Below are 24,420 nucleotides of genomic sequence, written 5' to 3'. Positions count from 1 at the left end.
CCTCCTCATGACGTCCCGCTGTACACAGATCTCGGAGATCGCAAGAAAAGATATTATGAAAACTTGGTATCATTCTCTCTATAAAAATAAGTTCGATTTTTTCTTGATATTAGCTTTCAAACTTTATGTAATTAACATATTATTTCCTTTAATAAACGTAGTTTTAAAAAAAAATTTTGGTCAAAATATTAAATTAAGTACCATTTTGAACTAATAAAAATATTTTACCAGTTGTCGACACTTTTTTAGCTATATATTGTTCGATAACAATAATTTGTAAAGTTAGAATAAATTTAGAATCTCGATTTTAAAATATGCTGTTAATGGCAATTTGTTTATACTTAATCATTAGGAAACAAAAACCTTAAACGCTAATTATTCTAGCAAAATAATAATTTAGGTTCATAAAAATATTAGAAATTTTACAATTGCTTATAGATATTTAAATTTAAAAGAATATGATTATATTAAAGAAATTATATTACAATTAAAAATATATATTTAGAGTAACTACATAAAAAAATATGATATAAAACTAGGAGAATTTTAAGTTTTTATTTTCTTTGACTTATTCATTTTTTAATTTTTTCGTCTGACTATTTTCTTTTTTGAAGTAGCTGAGCGGTTTTACTTTAGATGGCGTATTATTATAGAAGTTCTGAAATGCAAAATAAGTGTTTGATTTACTGTGGGATATCGTCCCTCTAATTCACTTACAAATTCTTTGATGACACTTTTCGATTTTCTGTCCCATGCACACTTTGAAAAATGTTCTCAAATTCCTGACACACTTCCATCCATGCTGCTGACAAGACAATTAGTCCTCCCTTAGATAAGAGAGCACTTGGTAGAGTTAGAGCAATTTTAAAATCATTCTAATCGACAATCCAAGCAAACGATTTCTCATATCATCTTCATAATCTTCTTTCAAGAAATGCATATTCGTTCATATTTAATATTAACTGGGTCATTTCGTTCGCAATGTTGAACGAAAATTATGTTTTTTCATTTTGTGTTTCTAACAGAATTTTTGTTAGTTGCAATCGCACAAACTGTCATTTCATATAAATAATTTTAAGTTGTTGTAATTCACTTTACAAAATGGAGAAAAATCATTATAGGAAACAAAGAATGTCTTGGAATATGTCACAAAAAAGAATGCTCCATTATTAATTAAAGCTAGTTAGACCGAACGCTTCTTTCGTGAAGTAAAAGCTCAAGCTTTGCGCCACCGTGACATCACAGGCGAAAATCGGAGGTTTGGCTCGGCGAGAGTTTCTTCTAAGGAGTAAACTAGCCCTTCTATTCTCTCTTTAGCCTTGAGTTGAAACACTGTTCTTAGTGTATATTAAATAGATAATAATAAAAGATAATAATGAAAGGCTTATATAGCAAAACAATTATTCAAAGTCATACTTATTAATTTATTTAAACTAGATATTGTGTAATGAAGAAACATTATTTTCCCCCTAATTTTATTTTTGCTCTACAGCTAAATTTTCATAGTTAAGAGTTATTAAGGGACTACTAAGTAAAGCATATCTTTATGGGTTATCATGGATGATGAAAAAATATTTGGGCAAAACAAAAAAAATTACCACTCTCTCTTAATTACAAAAAAGTGAGATTATTATGAAACAACAGAGGTAGTATAAATTTTTTTTTCATTTTTTTCCTTCTCATGGATATTTTATTCCTTCTGAAAACAAACTACAAAGGTAATGGATTTTTTTTCTTCTCTTTTCCGCTGGACGGACGAGACATGCAGAGTGCAGATGATTTAAAAAGCACTGTGTCAAGACTGCTATTTATCCGAAAAGGATAAAAAAAAAAGGAACTGGTAGTAAGTAACTGGTACATTCTACCTTTCTTACGGGGAAGGTAAATTCTCCGTGACTACCACCACTCTTGTAAGGTAAAACATTTCTATTTACTGTATATGCTTTAGAAATGCTAACGAGAAGTAATTGTTCTAGCTAGTATAAAGGGGAAAAAAATCAAAATGCTAAATAAGGGAACAAAAGAAATTTTTTTAGTGCCAGTTTTTTTTAAAAATCTTTTTCTTGCAAGGGTAGCAGCTCCCCAGTCAAAACTCGGCGTTCTTTGTCTGCGGACTCAAATATAAATATTTATATTACCAACACATGTTACAGTAGTCCGAACTTTATTATTTCTGCAAAGTAAAACCCAATAACCACACTTATGCTACCACGAACCGTCTTTTAAAGAAGATGCTAGGCACGAATGGGTTTTAAATTTCTTTTAAAATTGAAATCAGACAAGGAATGAAAATAACCCTGTTGCTAACACTCACCCGTGTAAGATAGGCGTGAGTCTCAGAATCCTTTATTTGCAGATCTTCGCCAAAAGCCTCACCTCATCTTCAGCTCATAAGGAGGAAATGAGAGAAGCATCATCTCCCGGATATTCTATTAGCTTACATAACACAGTCTCACTCCTTGTTTATGATCTTTTTCCCGGACCCTTATGTTCTCCCGAAGCCACGAGGTCTACAGTTTGATAGTGTTGCCATGACGATAGTGGCATAAAGCAGTGGGATTCCCCCCATTTTGAAACACCGCCAAGACATCTCAACCCCCTTTCCATAAACTGTTAGTCATTGATCCAAATCACAGCAATTTTGAATCAATTATTTGTGGAAAAGTGTAACTGATCTTCATGATGGAAGGTTTTTCCAACTGAGGTATGATCTAATACCAAACTATAATCTTTTCTCCGGTGCTGATTCTTTTTGCCGATTCCTTTTTAAAGAAGATAGATTTATTTACAGAAAAATAATTTCACTAAATAAGGCACTATTTGAATTTAAAATTTACAAATAAAACTCATTTATCAATCTAACCCCGTTATAACGAACTATGGATATAGTGAACATTTGGTTGTTGTTAATGTTCTTAGTGGTCCCGTCCGAACAGACAGATGTTATTTCCTACGCTTATAGTGAACAGCTTAGAAATTCCTTATGCGTTTATTGTGGACTCAAATTTTTTTCCCTCAATTTTTAAGTAAATGATACAAAATTTTTAATGTCAAAAAGTATAATTATGACTTTTCATTAAAAACGAAGTAATGCTAATTCGAAAGGAGTTTTTAAACTGAGAATGAATAATGCGCGCGATTCCAAAAGCAGGCACATGGTTGCACAGAAATTTCAACTTTTAATTGCAACTAAAATTGTTTATAGGAAAACAACCACTTCGTTATATGAGGAATATTTTTAACGCTTTGTAACATTCTATTTAAGAGTTTCATTGTAGAGATACGCTACATATTTACTTAGCAACTAATTTATAAAACGAATTATGTACTGTTGGAATCACTATTTCCAACAATACTACTTTATTGTTTCAAAGATTTTGGATATAATGAACGCTCGTTTATAGTAGACTTCTGTTGGGTCTGCATATGATTCATCATAGCGGCATTCGATTGTGATTCGTTACAGGGATGCCAATTGCTCCGGTTTCAAGAAAGTATTATAAAAAATGGTAGAGAGCTACAAACTAAAATTTGCTCATTTTCGCTTTATTTTGGCACCTTTTTAAAAGGCTTAACTGTATTGTTTATTTGAAAGAAATACATACATTTGAAGGCTTTTGTGCTCAATTTAGGCTTATAAACCTTTGTAAAATAGAAAGACAGCTAGCACAACATGTACGAAGATAAATCCAAGGTAATAGCGGGGTTCGAACCGCTACCTACACGCTTAGCACAGAATTTGGCATACGATACGCTACCACTTGAAAATATTTATTTGCTGTTCGGAGCAAGTTGGCTTCTCTGTACGTTATGACCAATTCTTTTATTTATTAACATTCTTTGATTTCCAACTTTTACAACAACTGCTATTTTGAAAGCTGCAAAGACAGTACTGTACGGTCGGGTTCGGAATTCAAATCGATCAGCCATCGCTGGGATCGAACCCGATCACCTCATTGGTAGACACGCGCTCTATCCCCTGAGCCACCATGGCTCCCTTTTTTGTATAGAAGAAATTGAGTTTTATTTCAAACATGAAAAAAAATTATTTTGTACCAGTCCAATAGTATACCTAATGTTCAGTTAACGCGTGCAAACTTAATGGTGATAATAGAAAATAGAAAGTTTTATTTCAAACCAAAAAACCGAAATTACTTTCGTGCCAGTCCAATAGTATGGGTAATCGCTGATAGTTTGCTTCTTTTAGCAGAAAGGTTTGAATGAGATCTTATTACCAGTACCGTCATTCGGGGCTACTTTCTGCAAATTCGAATTTGGCATTTTTCAAGTGCTGCTATTCAGTATTATGTTTATTTCACGTTAAAAATGCATGGAATTGGAAGATAGAAGTCTCTTCTATTACTACAAACATTTTTTCGAATTTTTAAACAATCTAAGAGTGTGGTTCGTTCATCCAATGTCAACAACTTTCCGAGGACGTCAGATGTCGAAAAGTGTGCATGGAAACTTTAGCTGTGAAATGCAAAGACGTTGATAAAACAATTGTCGTAAGTGCAAAATTTTTTATTTATATATTAATAAGCAATTATATCATGTTAGCGTTTAAAAAATTTGAAAATTAATAACAAATAAACGGAAAATGAAAAAAAAATGCACTTTGGGGCTACTTTGTGCAAAGTTTCATTCGTTTTTTCTTCTTTTTTTTTGACAGAAAAATGGTCAGACGTTGTAAAAAAATACCTGGAACGAGAAACTAACGTGATTACACTTTAGAAAAGCTGCAACAATATTTGCAAGCAGTTGCGGGTGGTATGTCGATTGCAGAAGCTTCTCGGAAGTACAAAATCCACAGAAATACTATCTCTAATAAAATTCACAAGAAACACGTGAAACTTCCTGGTAAACTATTATTTTTCTTTTACAAAGATTTTTCTAATGAATTTATCAAACGATTTAACACATAAAAATATATTTTATAGGACATCAGGTGATTTTGACAGAAACTGAAGAGCAAGTTCTGTCATGTTCATTCAAGGATGTTATGTTTAAATTTAACAATATTATAAATGTTAATGAATATGTAATAATTATTATTTTTAAAATTTCATCCATTTCAATGCTTAAAAATGTATATGGTTTCCCTTTGTTTAAACTCAAATGTTTTGAAATAAACATTCTTTTTAAGAAAAAATTCTTCAAAAAAAAAATGGTTTTTTAACGCGGAAAATTATTTTCAAACTAATATCTTTGCATATCTTGATGTTTTTGTCTTTAAAAATGAAAACAATTAACTTTTTTAACAATTTTATATCAATATTTTACTAAAAACATGATTATTAAACTGAATTCCTATCGCTGCACAAAGTAGCCCCATTTGGGGGCTACTTTGTGCAAGGTATGTTTTGACTTATTATTCGTAAATATTACATACAAATAATACCAATATTGATCAAATTCACTCGTCTGAGTCCAGTTATGAATATAATATCGATAAATTTTACTAAAGTTTGAATTAACATAGCTTTTTTAGTCAAAGTTCAAAAACTGCGAAATCCTGCACAAAGTAGCCCCGAATGACGGTACTTAATATATACTGAAAATCGGTATAAGGTATTGAAAATTAGCAGCCCTAGTTAAAACTCTGTATTCCCCTTTAACAATGCTACTGGTTATTTTTACCTCTTTCGTGCCCTTACTTTCCGATTAAAAAAAAATTCTTCAAAAATTGTAGGTATAGTATCTACACCTACAAAGCCATCTCCGACATGTAATGCCTTTGTAACAATTGGCTCCTATTGTTCACAAAAAGCCCAGTGATTGGCGCAAAGTGGCGATTCTACCGTGTAATTAATAATGCCTTACAATGATGGAAGAGAGCCAAAGAATGCTATCATTACTGGACTCATAAAGATAGCAACATCAAAAAAGAAGAGAAAGAAATAGGGCTTTTTATCTCTTCTAACTTGATGGGAGGGTTACCTTTGGCAAGAAGAATTAAGGCTTCAATCATACAATAGTGTAGAACGCAGTTTGCAAACCACCGCCAATTCACCTCTTTGTCTAATTGGTTTTTTCTTTTCTTTTGTTGCATTTTAAATAAAATTAAGGATAATTGTTACTTATTTATTATAATCGGCAAAAAATAACTGAAGATAGGAATGTACTGTTGAAAATTAAAGTGAATGCTAAAACGTACTTATTTTGATTAAATTCAGTAATGAAGTAGTTTTCGCAAACACTATTTGTTACCATAGCATCTAATTGATACAGTTCTTGTGAAAGACTTCCCCCTGTGGTAGACAAATAAAGTAAAAATTTCTAATGTAAGAAGACTTTGTTTTAATAGATCAGCTTAGCAAAAAAATTGAGCTCCTTGTGATTAAGATGTAATATTATAGGTATAGGCAGTACATGATTTTAAGATATCGGCACACTTTATATTCCATATATAAGGATTATACTAAAGGCAGAAAATGGGCTAAAAAAGAAATAGATTTAAATATTATCAAAAAATGAATGAGATACTGGTTTCAATTTTATTTTTACGACTGATTCAAGTGAAGTCAATTCCTAATCGAAAGTATTAATAGTTTAAAAGTTATGAAGGTTTTATGTTGAAACGTTACGTTATAAAAGTTTTAAAAAAAACTTTTATAACGTTTGAACTATTTATTCTATCGCATTTATTTACGTCTCATTCAATTCTCCGTAAAAAACTAGCAGAAACTATACCTCTCTTGCCTATTCCAAAAGCGAAAACAGGCTAAAGTCGAAGTTTGCACTGTTTCTTAAAACTTGATAACTTTTTAACTATCAGTTCAACCAACATGGGTTTAACTTCATTTCATTCAGTATTACATCGGCAATGAATACCTCATTTGTCTAGACAGCAATATTTAAGTCTATACCTCTAATCTTTTTCCCATTATTATAAACCTTAGAGATGGAATATAGAGTGCAAAGATGACTTAAAATCATGTTCCAGCAATGATAAAAATTTAATACTTTCATAACAGAAAGAAGAATTACTATGTATACATTTTAATACCATGCCGTTTCACTATATTATAATAAATTCCAACATCACTTTAAAAAAAAAACATTACCGCTTAATTTTGTGCTATGATTATGCTGATTACAGCAGGCACCATATCTATTTAAAATGTCCCGCAAAACTTATAACTAATCCAAGTAATATAAGTATACTAATTAAACAAAAAAAAACATAAAAAATTTTTAGTTCAAAATCAGTGTTCATATTGTCTTTAAAAGTTTAAGAAATGGTAACAAAATTAAAGAAATAATGTATATTTTAACAAGTTCATATTTACTCAGAGTTCTTACGGTTCTTAAAAAATTGAAAAAGTGGATTCAATATTCTGATAAAGAAGTTACAAATTTCTTTTTATTAGTTTCCACTTTCAAATTAAATATTTCAAATTTCGCAACTAGATATATATTTTGAGCTCCGTGGTCTTAAATTGTTAAAATATACCTTATTTCTTATTTTTGCTGCCACTTTTTAAATAATGTGTACTGAACTAGTCTTGTATTTACCACATATCTTTATCTGTTTAATTACATTATAACTATAGTAGTAGGAACGGTATAGAGTGCATAAAAGTGGACGCCCTTAATAATCTTCGATCTAATGATCAGATTTTCACATACCAACACTCAATATTAGCACATTGCATGCAGGCAACTTTTCCAAAAAATGCATTACATCTGTAATGTATTTTTTGGAAAGTGAGATTAGAATTTTAAAAAAGTGGTAGGTAAGATTTCATAAAAACTGGAGGAAGCTTGTCTCTTTAGCTACAACCACAATTTAAAAGGAGAAAAAATTATGATGAGCTATTTTTTGCCTTTTTTTTTTTGTCGTGTGCCTGTTCAAGTAGTGGGTGTGCGATTGTTCCTGTTTTTCAGTGGCGCCCTCTATGACCAGGAATTCGACTTGGCCACGCCATCTATGGCTTCCTCTATGGTCACGCCATTCACACAACCCATTTATAGGGCGGGTCACATTCACACACAAAGGAGAAAGGACATAGAACACACAGAGAGAGAGAGAAAGAAACATCCATGCCTTGCCTGGGATTCGAACCCAGAACCTTTCTGATGCAAGGACAGTTCCCTTCCCCCTACACAGGACGGTCGGCATGATGAGCCATTGTAGTACTTATTACATATATACTGAATCCTTTATGTTTGTTGTAATCACAAATGGATAATTTCTTTGAAAAAAAAAGGGGAAAAGAAGTTATTTTGCTGCCAATTTTTAAACTGTTATAAGGATTGCAGATTTTCAAAAACGTATTTTTACGGGATTTCTGATTCATGACCCTTAAATATGGGTAGCCGAAAACATAAAAATAGGGTCCCACCAGTTTAGGCAGTCTAAAGTTTGAGCTCCTTGATGCTAATTTTAATTTATATGCCGGCAAGCTTCCGAGCATTAGAGTGCCTGACTACGAAACCAATGGCTTCGGGTTCAAATCCCGTTCGTGGTATGGATCTCTCTTTCTTCGTGTTTACTGTATGATGTGAGAGCGCAACTTAACCTATGATCGGGTATCTTTAGCAGTGTGGCGTGGTTGAATGTTCCTCATCTCAGTGACTCAGATTCACAAGTGCCCATCATAGAGTTGAAATAGTATAGTTGAGAATTTTAGAGTTGCACCATAGAGTTGAAATATTTCAACTCTATGGTGCCCACCGGTCAACGCTAAATAAGCACCACTTTCAGCATTTTCCGTTTCGATAAGTGTGACGCCTAGTGCCAGGCATTAGAAAAAAAGTGCATTTTGAATACCTTGAGACTTTTTGAACGATAAAAATTTTTGAGAGCAATTATAAAATTATTTATCTACGTAAACAATAATTTTTAAAGATTATTTACCATTCTATTCAACAATGGTTAAGAAGTTAATATACTATAAGTTTCACAAATGTTTTCCTCATTTAGAAGTATGTATTTTTAAATGTCAACCTGGAAAAACAGATCAAAATCGGTCAAAAAGTTTTTGAGAACTCAAATCTTAAATATATGACTTAACTCAGAAACTGTTCGACCACTTTTGTATTTTGTAGATCGAAACTACATTCTGTAAAAAGATGAAACAAATTGTGTGACTTGCAATGGTAAAGTTTTTCGACCATTTTAAAATTAAAAAATAATAAATAAGTACTAAAAATATAAAAGATAATTATTGTTGGTTATTTTTAAGTAGAATTATCCTTGGATAAGCGAAATTTATAATTGTGTGCAAACTTTTTCGAATCTTGAGATAACGAAATAGTTATTAAGTACGAAATACATAAACGAAATAATTTTTAATTGATTATGACATAACGAAATACTTATTAAGTTAAGTGAGATTATTTTTAATATGAATGTTCGACTGCTCACCCTCCTAAACTATTGGAACATTATTTTTCAGATTGCGACTACTTCTCATATTTTGAGGGCCAAAAATGCAAATCCAAAATCCAATGATCGCCAAAATCAAGAAATGTCAAAAGTGTTCAGAAAAGAACGTTTTTTGTTTTTGTTTGATTTCTTAACTTAAAATTCGTCTGCATTAATTAGTTAGCATATTTAAAATTAAGTCCTCGAAGCATTGAGATTAAGTATAAAATAAATAAATAAAATCCGATGATTAGATCAAAAATTATGCGGGGAGTTTATTGTTTTAAGCACATTGTGCATGTGGGCAGGCCGTCTTACTAACACGCAGGGCCTACGGGCGCAGAAATGTTTTGGGACCTTATAACCGGTCATACTGCTTAAAATCGAACTAAAAAACTTCACATACACAAAGTAAAGCATTTTTAACGTATGCAATAATTTGAACAAATTTAAATACATTTTGATTTAAATATATTTAAATTTGTTTTTAATATAGACACAAAAAAACTGAATTTACATAAAAACTTCATTGGAACGTAGAAAAAATAGATTTCGGTTGTTTTTTTAAGTTTCCCTGGTGATAAACTATTCAAATTATTGTTGTTCGCATGATAATCAATCACTATTTGTCGAAAGAAAAACAAATTACACACTTCATACAATAGAATATATTTATTTTAAGAAAATACTTAACTCTTTCGCGCCGACTGTCACAAATATGTGCCAGCATAAAACCGTATCAATCAGGGTAAAAAGATAAAACTGGTAAACAAAGTATTTCTTTAGCAGTTTATTTGTGGGCGGAGTTACAATTGTTTGATTTATTTAATTCACCATTACTTTGTTCAAAATAAAACTATTTAGTTATACTTTGAATTAACATTGATTATATATATGATTAATCTAACAATAATTAAAGTGAAAACAAAGTAAGTCTGTCAAATTAGTAACGACTACATTTAAGTTACCGTTTTTTGAAGTTATACTTCTTATGCGACTTCCAACAAGGTTGCGTTAAACGTTTAACGCTAAATTTTTATTGGCGGGAAATTACGTGGTAGGATCCAGTTTTCCCTCATTCATTTCCATATTGTTTTGGTTCTCACTAGCATAAAAATAATAAAAGTCATAAGAGTATTGTTTTTCTATAAATATTTTTTTTAGTTTGTTTTGATACACATATAATTGAATAGGGTAGTATTTTTTATTTTCAAATTTAGTGGAAACAATTGTAAAAAATGAGTGAAAACAATCCCACGGACAATGCGACGGATTTAAGGTTATGTCAAGGTACGTCTCTTGTGAATATCAATTGATTGTTAAGTTTTCTCTTCTGAAATTACATTATGACGCATTCACATACATTATTAATGCAAATACATTTTCTCGGGCGAGACGATGAGTCAACCACAAGCACTTCCACTGGTTCAAGAGGTCCAGGAGGGAAAAATGTACAATATTACCGTGATTACAGAGCACGGAAGCGAGCGGAGCAGGAAAAAGAGTCGTTGAATAGAACTAGTGATCCTTCTACCACTGCTGATTCTTCTACAATTAACGTCACAGGTTGCGAAGTTTAACTTCTTCCAAGCGGAGGGACTCCACGCACTATTTTTTTATTTAATTCCAACTTGATTCTGATTTTGTACGAATGCTTTTCTGAATCACCCGTCCCCAAGGGGATAAGGCAATTTTGTTTATTTTTAGTTCTTTTTAAATACAATTTGTAAAAAGTGAGATCACTTAGCCCCCAAAGTGCCAGCGGCCCTCAGGCACTGCCCGGTGGTGGCCATGCGTAAAGACGGTACTGCATGTGGGATTTAGATTTGAAATATATTAAGGTAGAAAAAAGAGTAGTGCCATTAGTGGTCAACAACGTGGTTAGAGCCGGGATATCCTAGTTGGTAGTGCGTTAGACTCATGTTCGTGAGAACGGGAGTTCGAATCTATCTGGCCGAAGAATCCCCGTGTATTAAAATCTGTCGGATTCACAAAATCCTCCGAGTTCCCATAACAAATCCATACCTCTGAGGGTACTGTTACAGGAGCTCCCTTGTCTTCTGGATTGAATTCAAAATCACAAGGCTGTAGAGTTAAACATTGGTAGTCGTAAACTCAAATTTGGGACATCTGTTCAACGACGGTTATAAAATAAAATAAAACAATATGGGTATTATCCAACGTTGTGTTTAAGAGTTAATAAGTTCCCACCTCTCTTGTAATCTAGTTTCTCCCTTTCCTGTGAGTTAGTTCTCCCTCCCTTAATTTATTTTCCACTACCGCTTTAAAAAATGTAACGGCATTCTTACTTGGAATTCTTATGACAATCTATTTCAACACATTTTTTTATCAGCTCAAGCAAAAATATAAATTTTTTTTTAAAAATAAACATCGAATAGGGGAGTTTAATCACCCGAAATTATCAATGAAAAGATTTAACCGAATCAAAACAATTACAAACGTGATTTTTTGTTCTTTTCTTCCTTTATTTTTAATTTACTTTTTTTTTATTAAGTTCAATTCTTTGACTCTTTTAGTTTGTTCATATCTTGTCTCCTCGTGAATCAGATATGGAAATGTTTACAATGGAATACGTTATGATAATTACCGACTTTATTGTGCAAGATTGCTGTTAAGCGGATAGATAAATGAATAATTGTATTTATGCATGCTTGTACTGTGCAAATAATCTGTAAAAAGATGAATAAGGAATCATCCATGCCTCCCATCGCATTCATACGTGTATGCATATTTGTGTATGCCATGTACGTAATCAGTCACAATTTAATGATACAATTATGGTCGTGCTTCCTTTTTGAGTGACATAAATTTTAAAAATTGCCCTTTTTGCTTCGTTACTATTAGGGATCTTTGCAGCTTAGTAAGCATACACTTGACGTGCAAGTTTTTTCGTTCTTTTTGTTATTTATTTATTTTTTTCAACTCTTTTTACTATACCACCTTAATATTTTGAGATCTTGCAAGACTAAATTTTTATACAAGTATTTTGTTGATATAACGCAGAGATGCCAACTGCTCCGGACACGCCAAAATAATTTTAAAAAAAACGGTAAATAACTACAAAGTAAATTTTTCAAATTACTTGACTATTTTTGCTGGATGCTGGATATTAGGGTTATCTCGGCGTTTGGCGCGAAGCGCCACTAACCGATTCATCGATTCTGTTTTGTTGTATTCTGGGAGGTCCTATATATCTTTGAAGTTGTAGTATGTTGTAACAACAAGTCAAGTCCTTAAGGAGTAAATCTTTAGTTTTGAAGGGAAAATCATCTTTGGAATGGGGAGATCCCCTTGAGTAGAGTTGTATGATAAAGTTAATAGTATTTTGATAGTATGCAGTCTGAGCATAAAAAGGCGGTAATTGGGCTGAAATTCGAATTATCACTGATTATATCAATATCGAACAATTTATTGAAATCTGATGTGGTGCATGTTTTTGCGTCGCTGTAAAATTTTGTGGTCAATTTAGCTATAAAGCAATTGATATTATCAATGTTTAAGTCTTTTCTGAGCAATCTATTGCTAATCGCCCTTGGGGCGCCAGTCATTGTGCGTAAAAATTTACCTTCGGTTGTAGATAGCTTCTTTTTTAGGTTGTTGCTTATAGTAGTGAGGGCTGGGCAAGCATACGTAAGAATTGGTCGAATCGCTTGTATATAGATAGTTCTTTTATTTGCTAGATCAAGCTTTGAATTCTTATGCAGGAGGACTTTGAGCGCAAAAAACGCTCCTCTGGCTCTTTTGATTATGTCGTTTATGTGAGTACTCCAGCTCAAATTATATGAGATCGTGACGCCGAGGTATTTAACGTGTTTCACTGGTTTGATCTCAGTATTGAAGAGATAGATGTGGGGAGTATTTTGTTGTTTTTTCTTACTATTTATGATTAAGAATTGACTTTTGTCGGGGTGTAGTTTTGAGCGCCATTTGCTGCACCATGTTTCAACTACTTGTAGTTTATCTACTTGACTATTTTTGATTGCTTTTTAAAAGATATAGCATGACATAAGTACTATAAAGTGGTGAATTATATATATAAGCCTACGAATTATTTAGAAATAGTAGATAAAAATCTACTAAATTGAATTTATTAAACCAAGAATCACAATTGATAAACTACCACTTAAAAATATATATATGCTGTCCGGAGCAAGTTGGCATCGCTGCTAAACGTTATTTTCTACGGCACCACTTTACGTTATCAGAGATGCCAACTTGTTCCGGACACCAAATATATATTTTTAAGTGGTAGTTTATCAATTGTGATTTTTGGTATAATAAATTCAATTTAGTAGATTTTTATCCACTATTTCTAAATAATTTGTAGGCTTATATACATAATTCACCACTTTATAGTACTTATGTCATGCTATACCTTTTAGAAAGCAAGAAAAAATAGTCAAATATTTGTAAAATTTACTTTATAGTTATTTACCGTTTTTTTAAAATTATTTTGGTGTGTCAAGAGCAGTTGGCATCTCTGGCTTAGTGATGATCACAAATGTATTAAGTGAGGAATATTCTTCTTATTGTTACCACTATAAACTAAATGTAAAATTTTTGAGGTTCTTGGATAAAGGTGAACCTAGATACAAACCCAATTTAGACTAATGTTTCATAATTAGGCAAACTCTGCACCCATGCATGGGTTGAAAGTGAGACGGAAAAGAGGAAGAGCTGGTAGTAAAGCCACTTCAGTTTTAACTAGTTTTCAGGAGGAGTAAATCTATTCCCTTCTTCATACTATTCAACAATATCTATTTTTTCTAACGAAAGAAGCAGTTTTACATGTATGCTATAATTGTTATAAAACATATCTCGCTATTTACAGAAATTTAATTTTTCTGGAAAAATTATTGCTAGAATAAAATGCTTTTCGTGCAAGTTTTTGCTCTTTTTCGTGGTATTTATAGGCTTCCAATACTGTCTGCACCTGCGAATCAGTATAAGATTATTATTTTACATGACTTAATAGTACATGTTCTCACAGTATAGATGAATTGGTTGATGGTTAAGTTATCCCAAATTAAGTTAATCCCACTATCCAGCATAAGATGCACCTGCGAAGCCCAGCGATCGGGGGAAGGCGAAGGAGTCAACCCCTTTTATTTGTATATGTCCGTAAAAATTGTAAATTATTTTTTTGCGTTTGTCTCCCTTGTACATATTTTTCAATTAATACTTATTTTCATTTGTTATTTACTTATAACTTCGTTCTAACACGAAAGTAAACTTTTCACCCAATTTAGACTTAGCTCTTCGCTATAAATCCTCTCTCCTTATCAAATTAAATAAAAGAGAAAACAACTCTCTGGGTTAGGTACTTTGATTTAAATGTATTAGTCAATTAGTGAACCTAGATATCACACAAAGATAAATGTTAATAATGAAATCATTTTTTACGTTTTGAAGTTTATATTTTATGCCTGTCTCATTTTTATACTTGAAAAAAAAAACGATAATAAGTTACGCTCTTAAGTAGCTTTCGTTTTTCTCACATTCTGATAAGATTTTTTATTGCGGTAGAGATATAAAACTTAATTTTAAAATTGTAAGCAGAAATTATTTTAAATACAACAAACATTTCATAATTTTAAGAAACATAGTTTGGAATGGTATCTAATTATTTCAATTATAGTAAAGATCAAAATCATTCTAAATCAACTTTGTTGAGCAAAGAAACAAATATTAACGTATGCATTTTGTTACTACTTTAAGCATAAAAAGAAAATCTCCCACGAAAATCACGAGATTCGGTCGATATGGTCTTAAAATGATGAAGTATATTTCTATGATTTTAATAAGTGAAATATCTAAATCGTATTTAAAATTAAAATATATTCAATCGTTTCCAGTTGAGGCATAAATTGTTCATATGATCAATAAAAAAAATGCAAAAGTTCACGGGCAGGACTTACGTATGATTTCTATAATTGAAATATATAAATCGCATTTAAAATTAAAATGCATTTATCTTTTCCCAATCCAGACTTAAATTATTTACATAATCAATAAAAAGGCTACAAAAGTTCGCGAAAAGGATTTATGTATGATTTCGGTAATTGAAGTGATGCATAAATCGTGATACATAAATCCAAATATACAAAATATATGAAATATATATATATATAAAAAATAAGAAATAAAAATACATTCTTCTTTTCCTCATAGGAGCTTAAATTGTTTATATAATCAACAAAAAGAATGCAAAAGTTTAACTGAAGGATTTATGTATGATTTCGATAAGTGAAATATCTAAATCACATTTAAAAATTAAAATATATACAATCGTTTCCAGTTAGGGCATAAATTGTTCATATGAGCAACAAAAAGAATGCAAAAGTTTGCCGGAAGGATTTATGTATGATTTCGATAAGTGAAATATCTAAATCACATTTAAAAATTTAAATATATACAATCGTTTCCAGTTAGGGCATAAATTGTTCATATGAGCAACAAAAAGAATGCAGAAGTTTGCGAGAAGAATTTATGTAAGATTTCGATAAGTGAAATATATAAATCTTATTTAAAAATTAAAATATATACAATCGTTTCCAATTAGGGTATAAATTATTTATACATAATAAAAAGAATGCAAAAGCTCACGCGAAGCGTTTATATATAATTTCGATAACTGAAATATATGAATCATATTTAAAATTATAATATATTCAACTGTTTCCAATCGGGGCTTAAATTACTTATATAATCAGCAAAAATAATTTGCGAAATTACTCAAGAAAAGAACAGCCATTCTTGTTCTTGTTCTGTGTTAGCAAACTTAGAAAGAATGTGATATTCTTGTAAGAAAACTGAATATTGCGCAGCTATTTTGAAACATTGGGGTTGATTTCGCGGAAACCGTGGGTTTCTTTAACCCACTTTGAACTCTTTGCGACATATTTTGGGCTGACAACGGAAATAGATACTTTTCCAAGAACTGGAGAAGGTGATGTTGTTGATGTTTAGAATAATGTGTATTTTGTTATTAAACAAGAACAAGTTCCAAAGTTTTTTTTTTTTTTGAAACCCTTACGATATTTAATAAAAATAAACGGAAGCAATTGTTGGTATGACATAATGTCAGATTGAATTGATAAGAAACAGATGAATTCTTACAACAGATGTTTCATTTCAATAATATCATCCGATATTGTAAATGGAATAAGTATAAAATGAATATAACTTAATGCATGGTTTATTTTTCTTCGTGTTTATGTTTACTAAATATAATTAATTCTATGTTTACTAATTTCCTCCACACAAATACATTTTTTTCTTGGATTAAATCTAGGACAAGTGTGTTAAGTAATCAGTACGGGGAATAAGAAATGGCCCGTTGATTAGCTAAAAGAGATCAGCTAAGATACTAAATAGAACGCTATTTTTCCCATTAAATTTGACTTCACTTTCACACCACATTTCAATTTTACTCCACTTTCACACCACATTTTAATCTTATTTCACTTTCTCATCACATTTAAATTTGATTTCACTTATTTCATTTTTATTTCTTATCAAGTATTTTAGTTCCTTTTTTTATCCCAAAGAAATTATAAATTCACATATAAATATAAATTTAAATATTTATTATAACTATTTATATCTTGAGATGGAATAATTCTTTTTGAACTCATATTAAATATTGAATAAAAAAATGGTATACAAATCATGAAGCTGAAGAATTTTGTAATAAATTCTTATTTGGGAAAAAAAAAATTTTTTTTTGAAAAGAAACAAACATTTTTTCAAACTAATTTCTAAATAAGTTTTTAAAACCTAACCTTAGTTTCGAGTTAATAATTTGAATGATAGATAACTGTAACTTGCAAATTATTTTATTCAAATTAGCATGCGAGAATAATATCAAAATTATGATAGAAAAGTAAAGACAAATTAAATAACTTCATTTTAACATGTTCATTCACTTATTATTTTTCAACATTTAAAGTAGATATATTAAAAGTTTTATTGATTTATTTGGAAGCTACAACTGATGTATATTTCAGTTCTCGTGGTTATAAATAGAAGAAAAGATACAAAACTCACTTCTATTAATATTTTAACGATGCAATTTTTCGCATCAAATTTTAAGTAACTTTTAGGTAAATGAAATATTTATTTAATGACAAGGATAATATTAATCAAACTCAAATAGAATTCTCAAATTTAAGCTTTTTCCGAGATCATTTCGTTCAAAATGTTTAATTATTGTTTTTCTCACTTAGTTTTTACAATAGAAGATCGATTTTTTTAAACTTTAATTGAGTTCGTTTGCTGAATTGATTTTTTGAGCAGAATGGTTGCAATCTCTATGAAGTTTTAAATGCCTTTTATTTTTATTTTTTCCTCTTTCAGAAAAAAAAAATTGAACAACGATGAAGATTAGGAATTTTTAAAATATAACTCCTTTAAAATCCAATTTCTCAGGATCAATTTCGCTCAAATTTTGTATTTTGTCATGCAAAATTACATTCTTTAAAATGATGTAAAAAATTTTATACCTTACAATTCATAAATATAAATATGAATAATAAATATTAATTAAAAATGTACTTTTGTATGAATTTTGTCCTTGGATAAACGAATTATATAACTGTGGGGAAATACATCCGATTCGCTTAAAAATTTCGCGTGATATGGGAAATACGCAAAAAGGGGAATTAACATTAAATTGAGAGTCAAAAATCCGAATCCGTTGGGGGAAAAAAGGCGTGTTTATTTAGAGAAGGTACGTTTTTGGGTCTGAATCAGGGGTGAAAGCGAGACGGAAAAGAGGAAAGGCTGGTAGTAAAACCATTTCAGTTATAGTTAGTTTTGGGGAGGAGTATTCTTTTTTTAAATTTTTCAACAATATCTACTTTATCTTGGAAAAGAAGCAGTTTTATATATATGCCATAATTATAAAAGAAATCTTGATAGTTACAGATATTTCATTTTTTTCGAAAAAAATGCTGAAATGAAATGTTTTACGTACCAGGTTTTTCTCTTTTCCGTCTTGCTATATAAGGGCTTTCACCCATGGTCTGAATTCCTAACTCAAAATATTATCTACACTTAATAATTAGTATATTTGAGGTCACCCTGTAAAACCATTAAGATTGAGTCCTAGAAAGCGAAGTTACGATTATTCGATCAAAAGTTATTCAGAGTGGTATTTTTTTTGGCTCACTGTGCGTTTAAAATCAATCAATTTAAAATCCATAATGTATGTTTGTCAAAGTAAATTACGTTATAAATTTAGATTTTTACAAGATGAATAACTTTTAAATAAAACGAAATAAGTAAAAATATTAAAACAAAAATAGAAAAAATATTTTAATAAATATTTAGATAATATTTGTACACATATAGTTATTTGTTAAAAAGCAAAAACCTTTGATTCCCCGTGCTCTCTAAATTAGCTTGCTTCAAAATCAATTTGATCCAAAAGAAAAAATTTAATTAAAAACTAAAATGTTTTTGAGAATAAAAATTATCTTTTAATCTTAAAACACGTCCTCTGTTTAAATGAAAGAAGTTTTCTTAATTTCTTGAAAATAAATGTTTTTACTTGCATAATTTATAAAAATAAATTAAATAAACTTTTTAAAGTGCAAAATTTACTCGATATAAATAAATCTAATTTGGTCTATTCAAGAACAACTTACTCTCTTCCTTTTAGAGAGGTATTTGTCCGATCTTTGAACGTGTGGCGCCTCTTTTCGTCTTTTGGGTTGGTGGTGGACCACAGAAACTTATACTTCAACGAGTGAAACATCCGATCTGTTCCTTGTTCAACTCTTTCGACACCGCAAGAACAACTCTCTCTTTCCCTCTCCGAATAAAGTAATTCGAGCGTTTGTAATTCCAAACTGTATCACACGTGACTTAGAGAGGAGTTAACCAAAATAATAATAATAAAAAAAGAAACCACTTTAAGGTACCTGAAATAAGCGATATCCGGACCTTCAAAGAAGATAAATAAAGAAAAGAAGATTAAAAAAAAAAACTCTCCATCTTATCTGCTGGTGGACAATTTCGTTTACGTTTAGTGTCTAGCGACGTTAATTCAACTGATAAGTCGGAAAAAAAGTAACAAGTATGTCTATTGAACGGCAAATTTTGAAAGATTTTTAAAATAATTGGGTTAAATGCGAATTAATAATTGAAAATCAAACTTATTTCAGATTTTTACCCATTCCAGATGACTATTACGTAAACGCAACATGTTGTCCTGATGTAATGATTTTGAATGATTTTTAAAATAATTGGGTTAAATGCGAACTAATAATTGAAAAACAAACTTTTTTCAGTTTTTTAGCCATTCCATATGACTATTACGTAAACACAACATTTTGTCGTGATGTAATGATTTTGAATGTTTTTTAAAATAATTGGGTTAAATACGAATTAATAATTGAAAAACAAACTTATTTCAGTTTTTTACCCATTCCATATGACTATTGCGTAAACGCAACATTTTGTCGTGATGTAATGATTTTTTAAATAATTGGGTTAAATGCGAATTAATAATTCAAGATCAAACTTACATCAGATTTTCACCCATTCCAGATGATTATTACGTAAACGCAACATTTTGTCGTGATTTTGAATGATTTTTAAAATAATTGGGTTAAATTTGAATTAATAATTGAAAAACAAACTTATTTCAGATTTTAACCCATTCCAGATGACTATTCCGTAAAAGCAACATTTTGTCGTGATGCAATAATTTTGAATGATTTTTAAAATAATAGGGTTAAATGCGAATTAATAATTGAAAAACAAACTTATTTCAGATTTTTACCCTTTCAAGATAACTATTACGTAAACGCCACATTTTGTCGCGATGTAATGATTTTGAATGATTTTTAAAAAAAAAATTGGGTTAAATGCGAATTAATAATTGAAGAACAAACTTATTTCAGATTTTTACCCATTCCAGATGACCATTACGTAAACGCAACTTTTTGTGTAGTTCTGTAAATCTTTATAAAAATAATGATGGGGAATTAATTAGTGGGCAGACTAATTGGTTATTTTCTAACAGGACAAGATATCATCGACTAGCAAGTAACAAATTGCTAGTTAAAAAACACTAAATGCTAATTACAGAAAAACGCAGTAGCAAAAATTGCTAGTTACGTCTGACGCACAAAATCGGGTCGGCTGTTCAACGACGTAAAATGAAATAAAATAACGTCTGATGATATGGATTTTTGATCGTTTTCTCGTCTTTTTTCACGTGATTTTTCAAATTTTGATAATTTTTAATACGATGTTATTACGACGACAAAATTTCGAATCAGAATTATCACTTCCTGACGTTTACGATTGACGACAATTCCATCCGTAATTTTCAGTTTTTTTAAATAGTTATTTTGAGTTTTTTCGGTGATTTCCTCATGATGTTTCAAATTCGGCGTTTTTAATACAATAACATTGCGATACCCTAAGTTAGAATTTGAATAAATACTTTTTGATACGCATAATTCACGGTTATTCTGTTATTAATTCACATTATACTTCTCGGTAGTTATTTGAGTTACTTTTCGTTTTTACGGCATTTTTACATGGTCATCCAATTTCCGATATTTTTAATACGATGTTATTGCAACATGGGAATTTGAAATTTGGGCAATATTTTTGAACGTACCCAGTTTGCGACGATGCCTTCGTAAATCCCCCTCGTTTTTTGATCGTTTTTCTGGGAGTTATTTAGTGATTCTTCGGCCGTTTAAACATGTTTTATTAAATTCCGATTTATAGAATACGATATTTCGACGCAGAAATTTCAGATTTGAGTAATCACTTATTGACACGCTTTATTCGTGACGATTCCATCGTTCATCTGCATCGTTTTCTCCGACCATTTTCTCGGTAGTTATTTTTCGTGTTTACTGTCACATAGTTTTTCAAATAACAATATTTTTGATATGTTATTACGATACATGCATTTCAAATTTGACTAATCACTTTTTGATGCGTTTAATTTGTGACTATGACATTCTAAATCATCTAATCGTTTACTCGGCAGTTTTCCGATTCGGCAATTTTTACATCGTTTTTAAAATCTCGATACGTTAAATATGATATTATTTCAATCAACTTTATCGGAATCGCGCATTTGAGTAGTTACCCTTACATACGAGTATAAATACTTATTTACCATTCAAAGATTTCTTTAAATTGCAATTGATAACATAGAAATGATTAAGTTGAATTTTCTGCATTACAAAATGTATTGCAATACCGCTTTAACCCCTTTGGGACGGGTGATTCATAAAGGCATTTGTATAAAATCGGAATCAGGATGTAACTAAATAAAAAACGGTAACTTAAATGTAGGCATTGCTAATTTGGCAGACTTACTGTGCTTTTACTTTAATTATTGTTAATTTAATCATATATGTAATCAAAGTTAACTCAAAGTATAACTAAATAATTTTATTTTGAACTAAAGTAATGGTGAATTAAATGAATCAAACAATTATAACCCGCCCACAAATAAACTGCTAAAAAACTACTTTGGTTACCAGTTTTATCTTTTTACCCTGGTTGATACGGTTTTATGCTGGCACGTATTTGTGACAGTAGGCGCGAAAGGGTTAAAAAATGCGTGTACTAAACTTGCTTTTGCTAGTATTATTTTTTAGCACTAGCAAATTCTGCTACTGATTTTATCTACTCTTATTTATAAGATTGATTTATTCGCATTTAGTGGTAGTCAAAATCATATTAAAGAAAATTCATAAATTCCAAAAATTAAAAAAAAATTATAAGATTACTACCTAAAAATGAAATACTGAAAAAATGAAAAATTACCTAAAAATGAAATACTGAAAATTATGAAATACTGAAAAAATGAAAAATTACCTAAAAATGAAATACTGCGGACAATCTGTACTTGTTGGCAGCCATCTATAAATGTTAGTGGAATACAAATAGTTAACTTAGTTTAATTTATTCATCACTTAAGAATATAACCACGCGTTTGAAAGGTCTTTTAAATAATGTAACTATTGTAGATTCAAGCATGCAGTTTTTACATAAAATACTTTTAAATTTTTTGTAGATTTTTAGTTTAATTTTAAAATTACTGAAATGGAGGTTTTTAATTATTTTTTTGCTGATTTATCAATTTCAGAGTTAAGTATCGATAACTTTGCACATTTTTGGATGAAATTTTAGAGTAAGAGGTAAATGTTAAATTTATGTCTCCCATTCAGATTACAAGTTTAAGGGAAACACCATTTATGCCCTTTGTAAATAAATAAATAAATAAAGAAAGAAAAAATATTAAAAAATGACTGTTTTTGTAGATAAATAAAGTCATAAACCTCGGGGGAGGGATTTCTGATTATCTTTATACAACTACTATACTATCCTATCGCATGGAACTATATTCTTCGTAAAATGAAGGTAACGACAAGTTTGTATCTAGAATTCGTATGATTATAAAAAATGATTCAGGATGCTGCAGTATAGCACCTATTGATGTTTTTGCAATCGAATCAAACATGATTTTACAATTCGAACCTATATCATCATTTAAAATATAGTTCGAAATATTACGTAAATGTCGATAAAAATATCTTTACGTGAATCGATTCTATCTTGAAATGATTATTTTGAACAACTTGTAACAAACGTCTAATAAGCAATGGGATGATTTGCTTAAAAATCATGACTAAGCAATTATCCGAAAATGGGGACTTTTTAAAATGAAAAGGCTAGACTTTAGCATGACGTTACGTTTAGATTCTGCAACTGATAATTATAACCTGCCATTATAACATTATATAAATTGGAAGGTTTGTGAAAGTGCTCGTGAAAATTGAGAACAGAGTGGTTCGAAAAAGGAAATGGTTCGAAAATAAAATCCTTTTACCCTCTCAAAACTTCGAGTTAGTAACAACTGAGAACAGTTTACACAATTCTTATGCAAGTAACACTTAAATTAGTTTATTTTATTATAACGGTACGGAAGCCTAAATAAAACTTTTGAACAAAGTCCACAAAGGAGCCTGCACAAATCTTATGGAAATAAACTTTGTCAACTTGACTGAAAATGTAATATGTCGTAGTTCAAAATATTCTGATCAAAGGTGTCCATTACAAATTAATAATTAAAACGTAGCTGTATAAGATATATTTGTCGGCTTACGTATTTTAATTTTCATCCTATCAGCTTAGCTAAAGTTCATACTTTTACAATATAGTCTTATCACCCTACTACATATAATTACACAGTCAGAACCTCAATGATCCACATGAATACTCCTTTACGTCATTTGCATTCCACAACCTCATCGAAGCACCACAAAGATCAAGCTAAAGGTGAATGGGTAAAAGGCCGCAAGCGGCCTCAGGTGCCCAGATGTATTTTTAAGTATTTTAATTTTTATACAAATTCCTCCAAATTCAATGTTTTACTACATTTTTATGAAACTTTTTTTTAACTACTGTGCAAATCTGTACCTTTGGTATTACGTAGAAACAAATGATTTGTAATTTTAACACATTGCAAGCGGGTCACGAAAAAATAAGTTTTTGAATATACAAAAGTTTAAAAAATGGTAGCAAAACTACTTCGTTTCCGCTATGTTTTTTAAAGAAATCATCCATTCGTGATTACCACACACATTAAGCAGTCAGTATATGCGTAATCAGTACTACAATCGTCCGTCGTAAATTTTTCCTCAATTGAAATTGTAGCTGTAGGAGCAAGTTTGCACCAACTTTTATGAAATCTTGACGACCACTTTTTAAGCATTTTAATCTCCTACATCTGTAATGCATTTTTTGGAAAAGTTGTCCGCATGCAGTGTGTTAATATTTAGTGTTGTTACGTAAAAATCCGATCATTAGATCAAAAGCTATTAAGGGTGTTCACTTTTATACGCTTTATACCGAAAACAGGTACAATATTCTGAAAAAATTTCTTACCAGTTAGGAGCAATTGATAAAAACAAATGAAAGAAGTTTTATAAGAATAAAGTACTTCTTACTTTATTTAGTATAGGTAATATTTTTCACGTTAA

General features: G+C 30.4%; 1 protein-coding gene across 4 annotated transcripts in view; it reads right to left on the bottom strand.

Annotated features, from left to right (window-relative positions):
• Nucleotides 1-24,420, bottom strand: part of LOC107440882 (uncharacterized) — a 134,061-nt gene that overhangs the window by 60,845 nt on the left and 48,796 nt on the right. Inside the window, exon 1 of one of the 4 annotated variants that reach the window (XM_043050951.3) lies at nt 19,045-19,331. The exons of 2 other annotated variants lie outside the window; for them this stretch is intronic. In XM_043050951.3, coding sequence (XP_042906885.1) covers nt 19,045-19,154 — 110 coding nt within the window. In that variant the 5' untranslated portion in view covers nt 19,155-19,331. Of the gene's footprint in view, nt 1-2,314; nt 2,490-19,044; nt 19,332-24,420 lie in introns of those variants that run through there. One more of the 4 variants, XM_071177372.2, reaches the window with a different exon arrangement.

This window comes from Parasteatoda tepidariorum, chromosome 2, assembly GCF_982258835.1.
Source record: "Parasteatoda tepidariorum strain Cologne lab strain chromosome 2, Ptep-v5.0, whole genome shotgun sequence".
In the NCBI taxonomy this organism is placed as follows: Eukaryota; Metazoa; Arthropoda; class Arachnida; order Araneae; family Theridiidae; genus Parasteatoda; species Parasteatoda tepidariorum.
The sequence above is the reverse complement of the archived record's forward strand: the minus strand, read 5'-3'. Positions and strand labels throughout refer to the sequence as shown.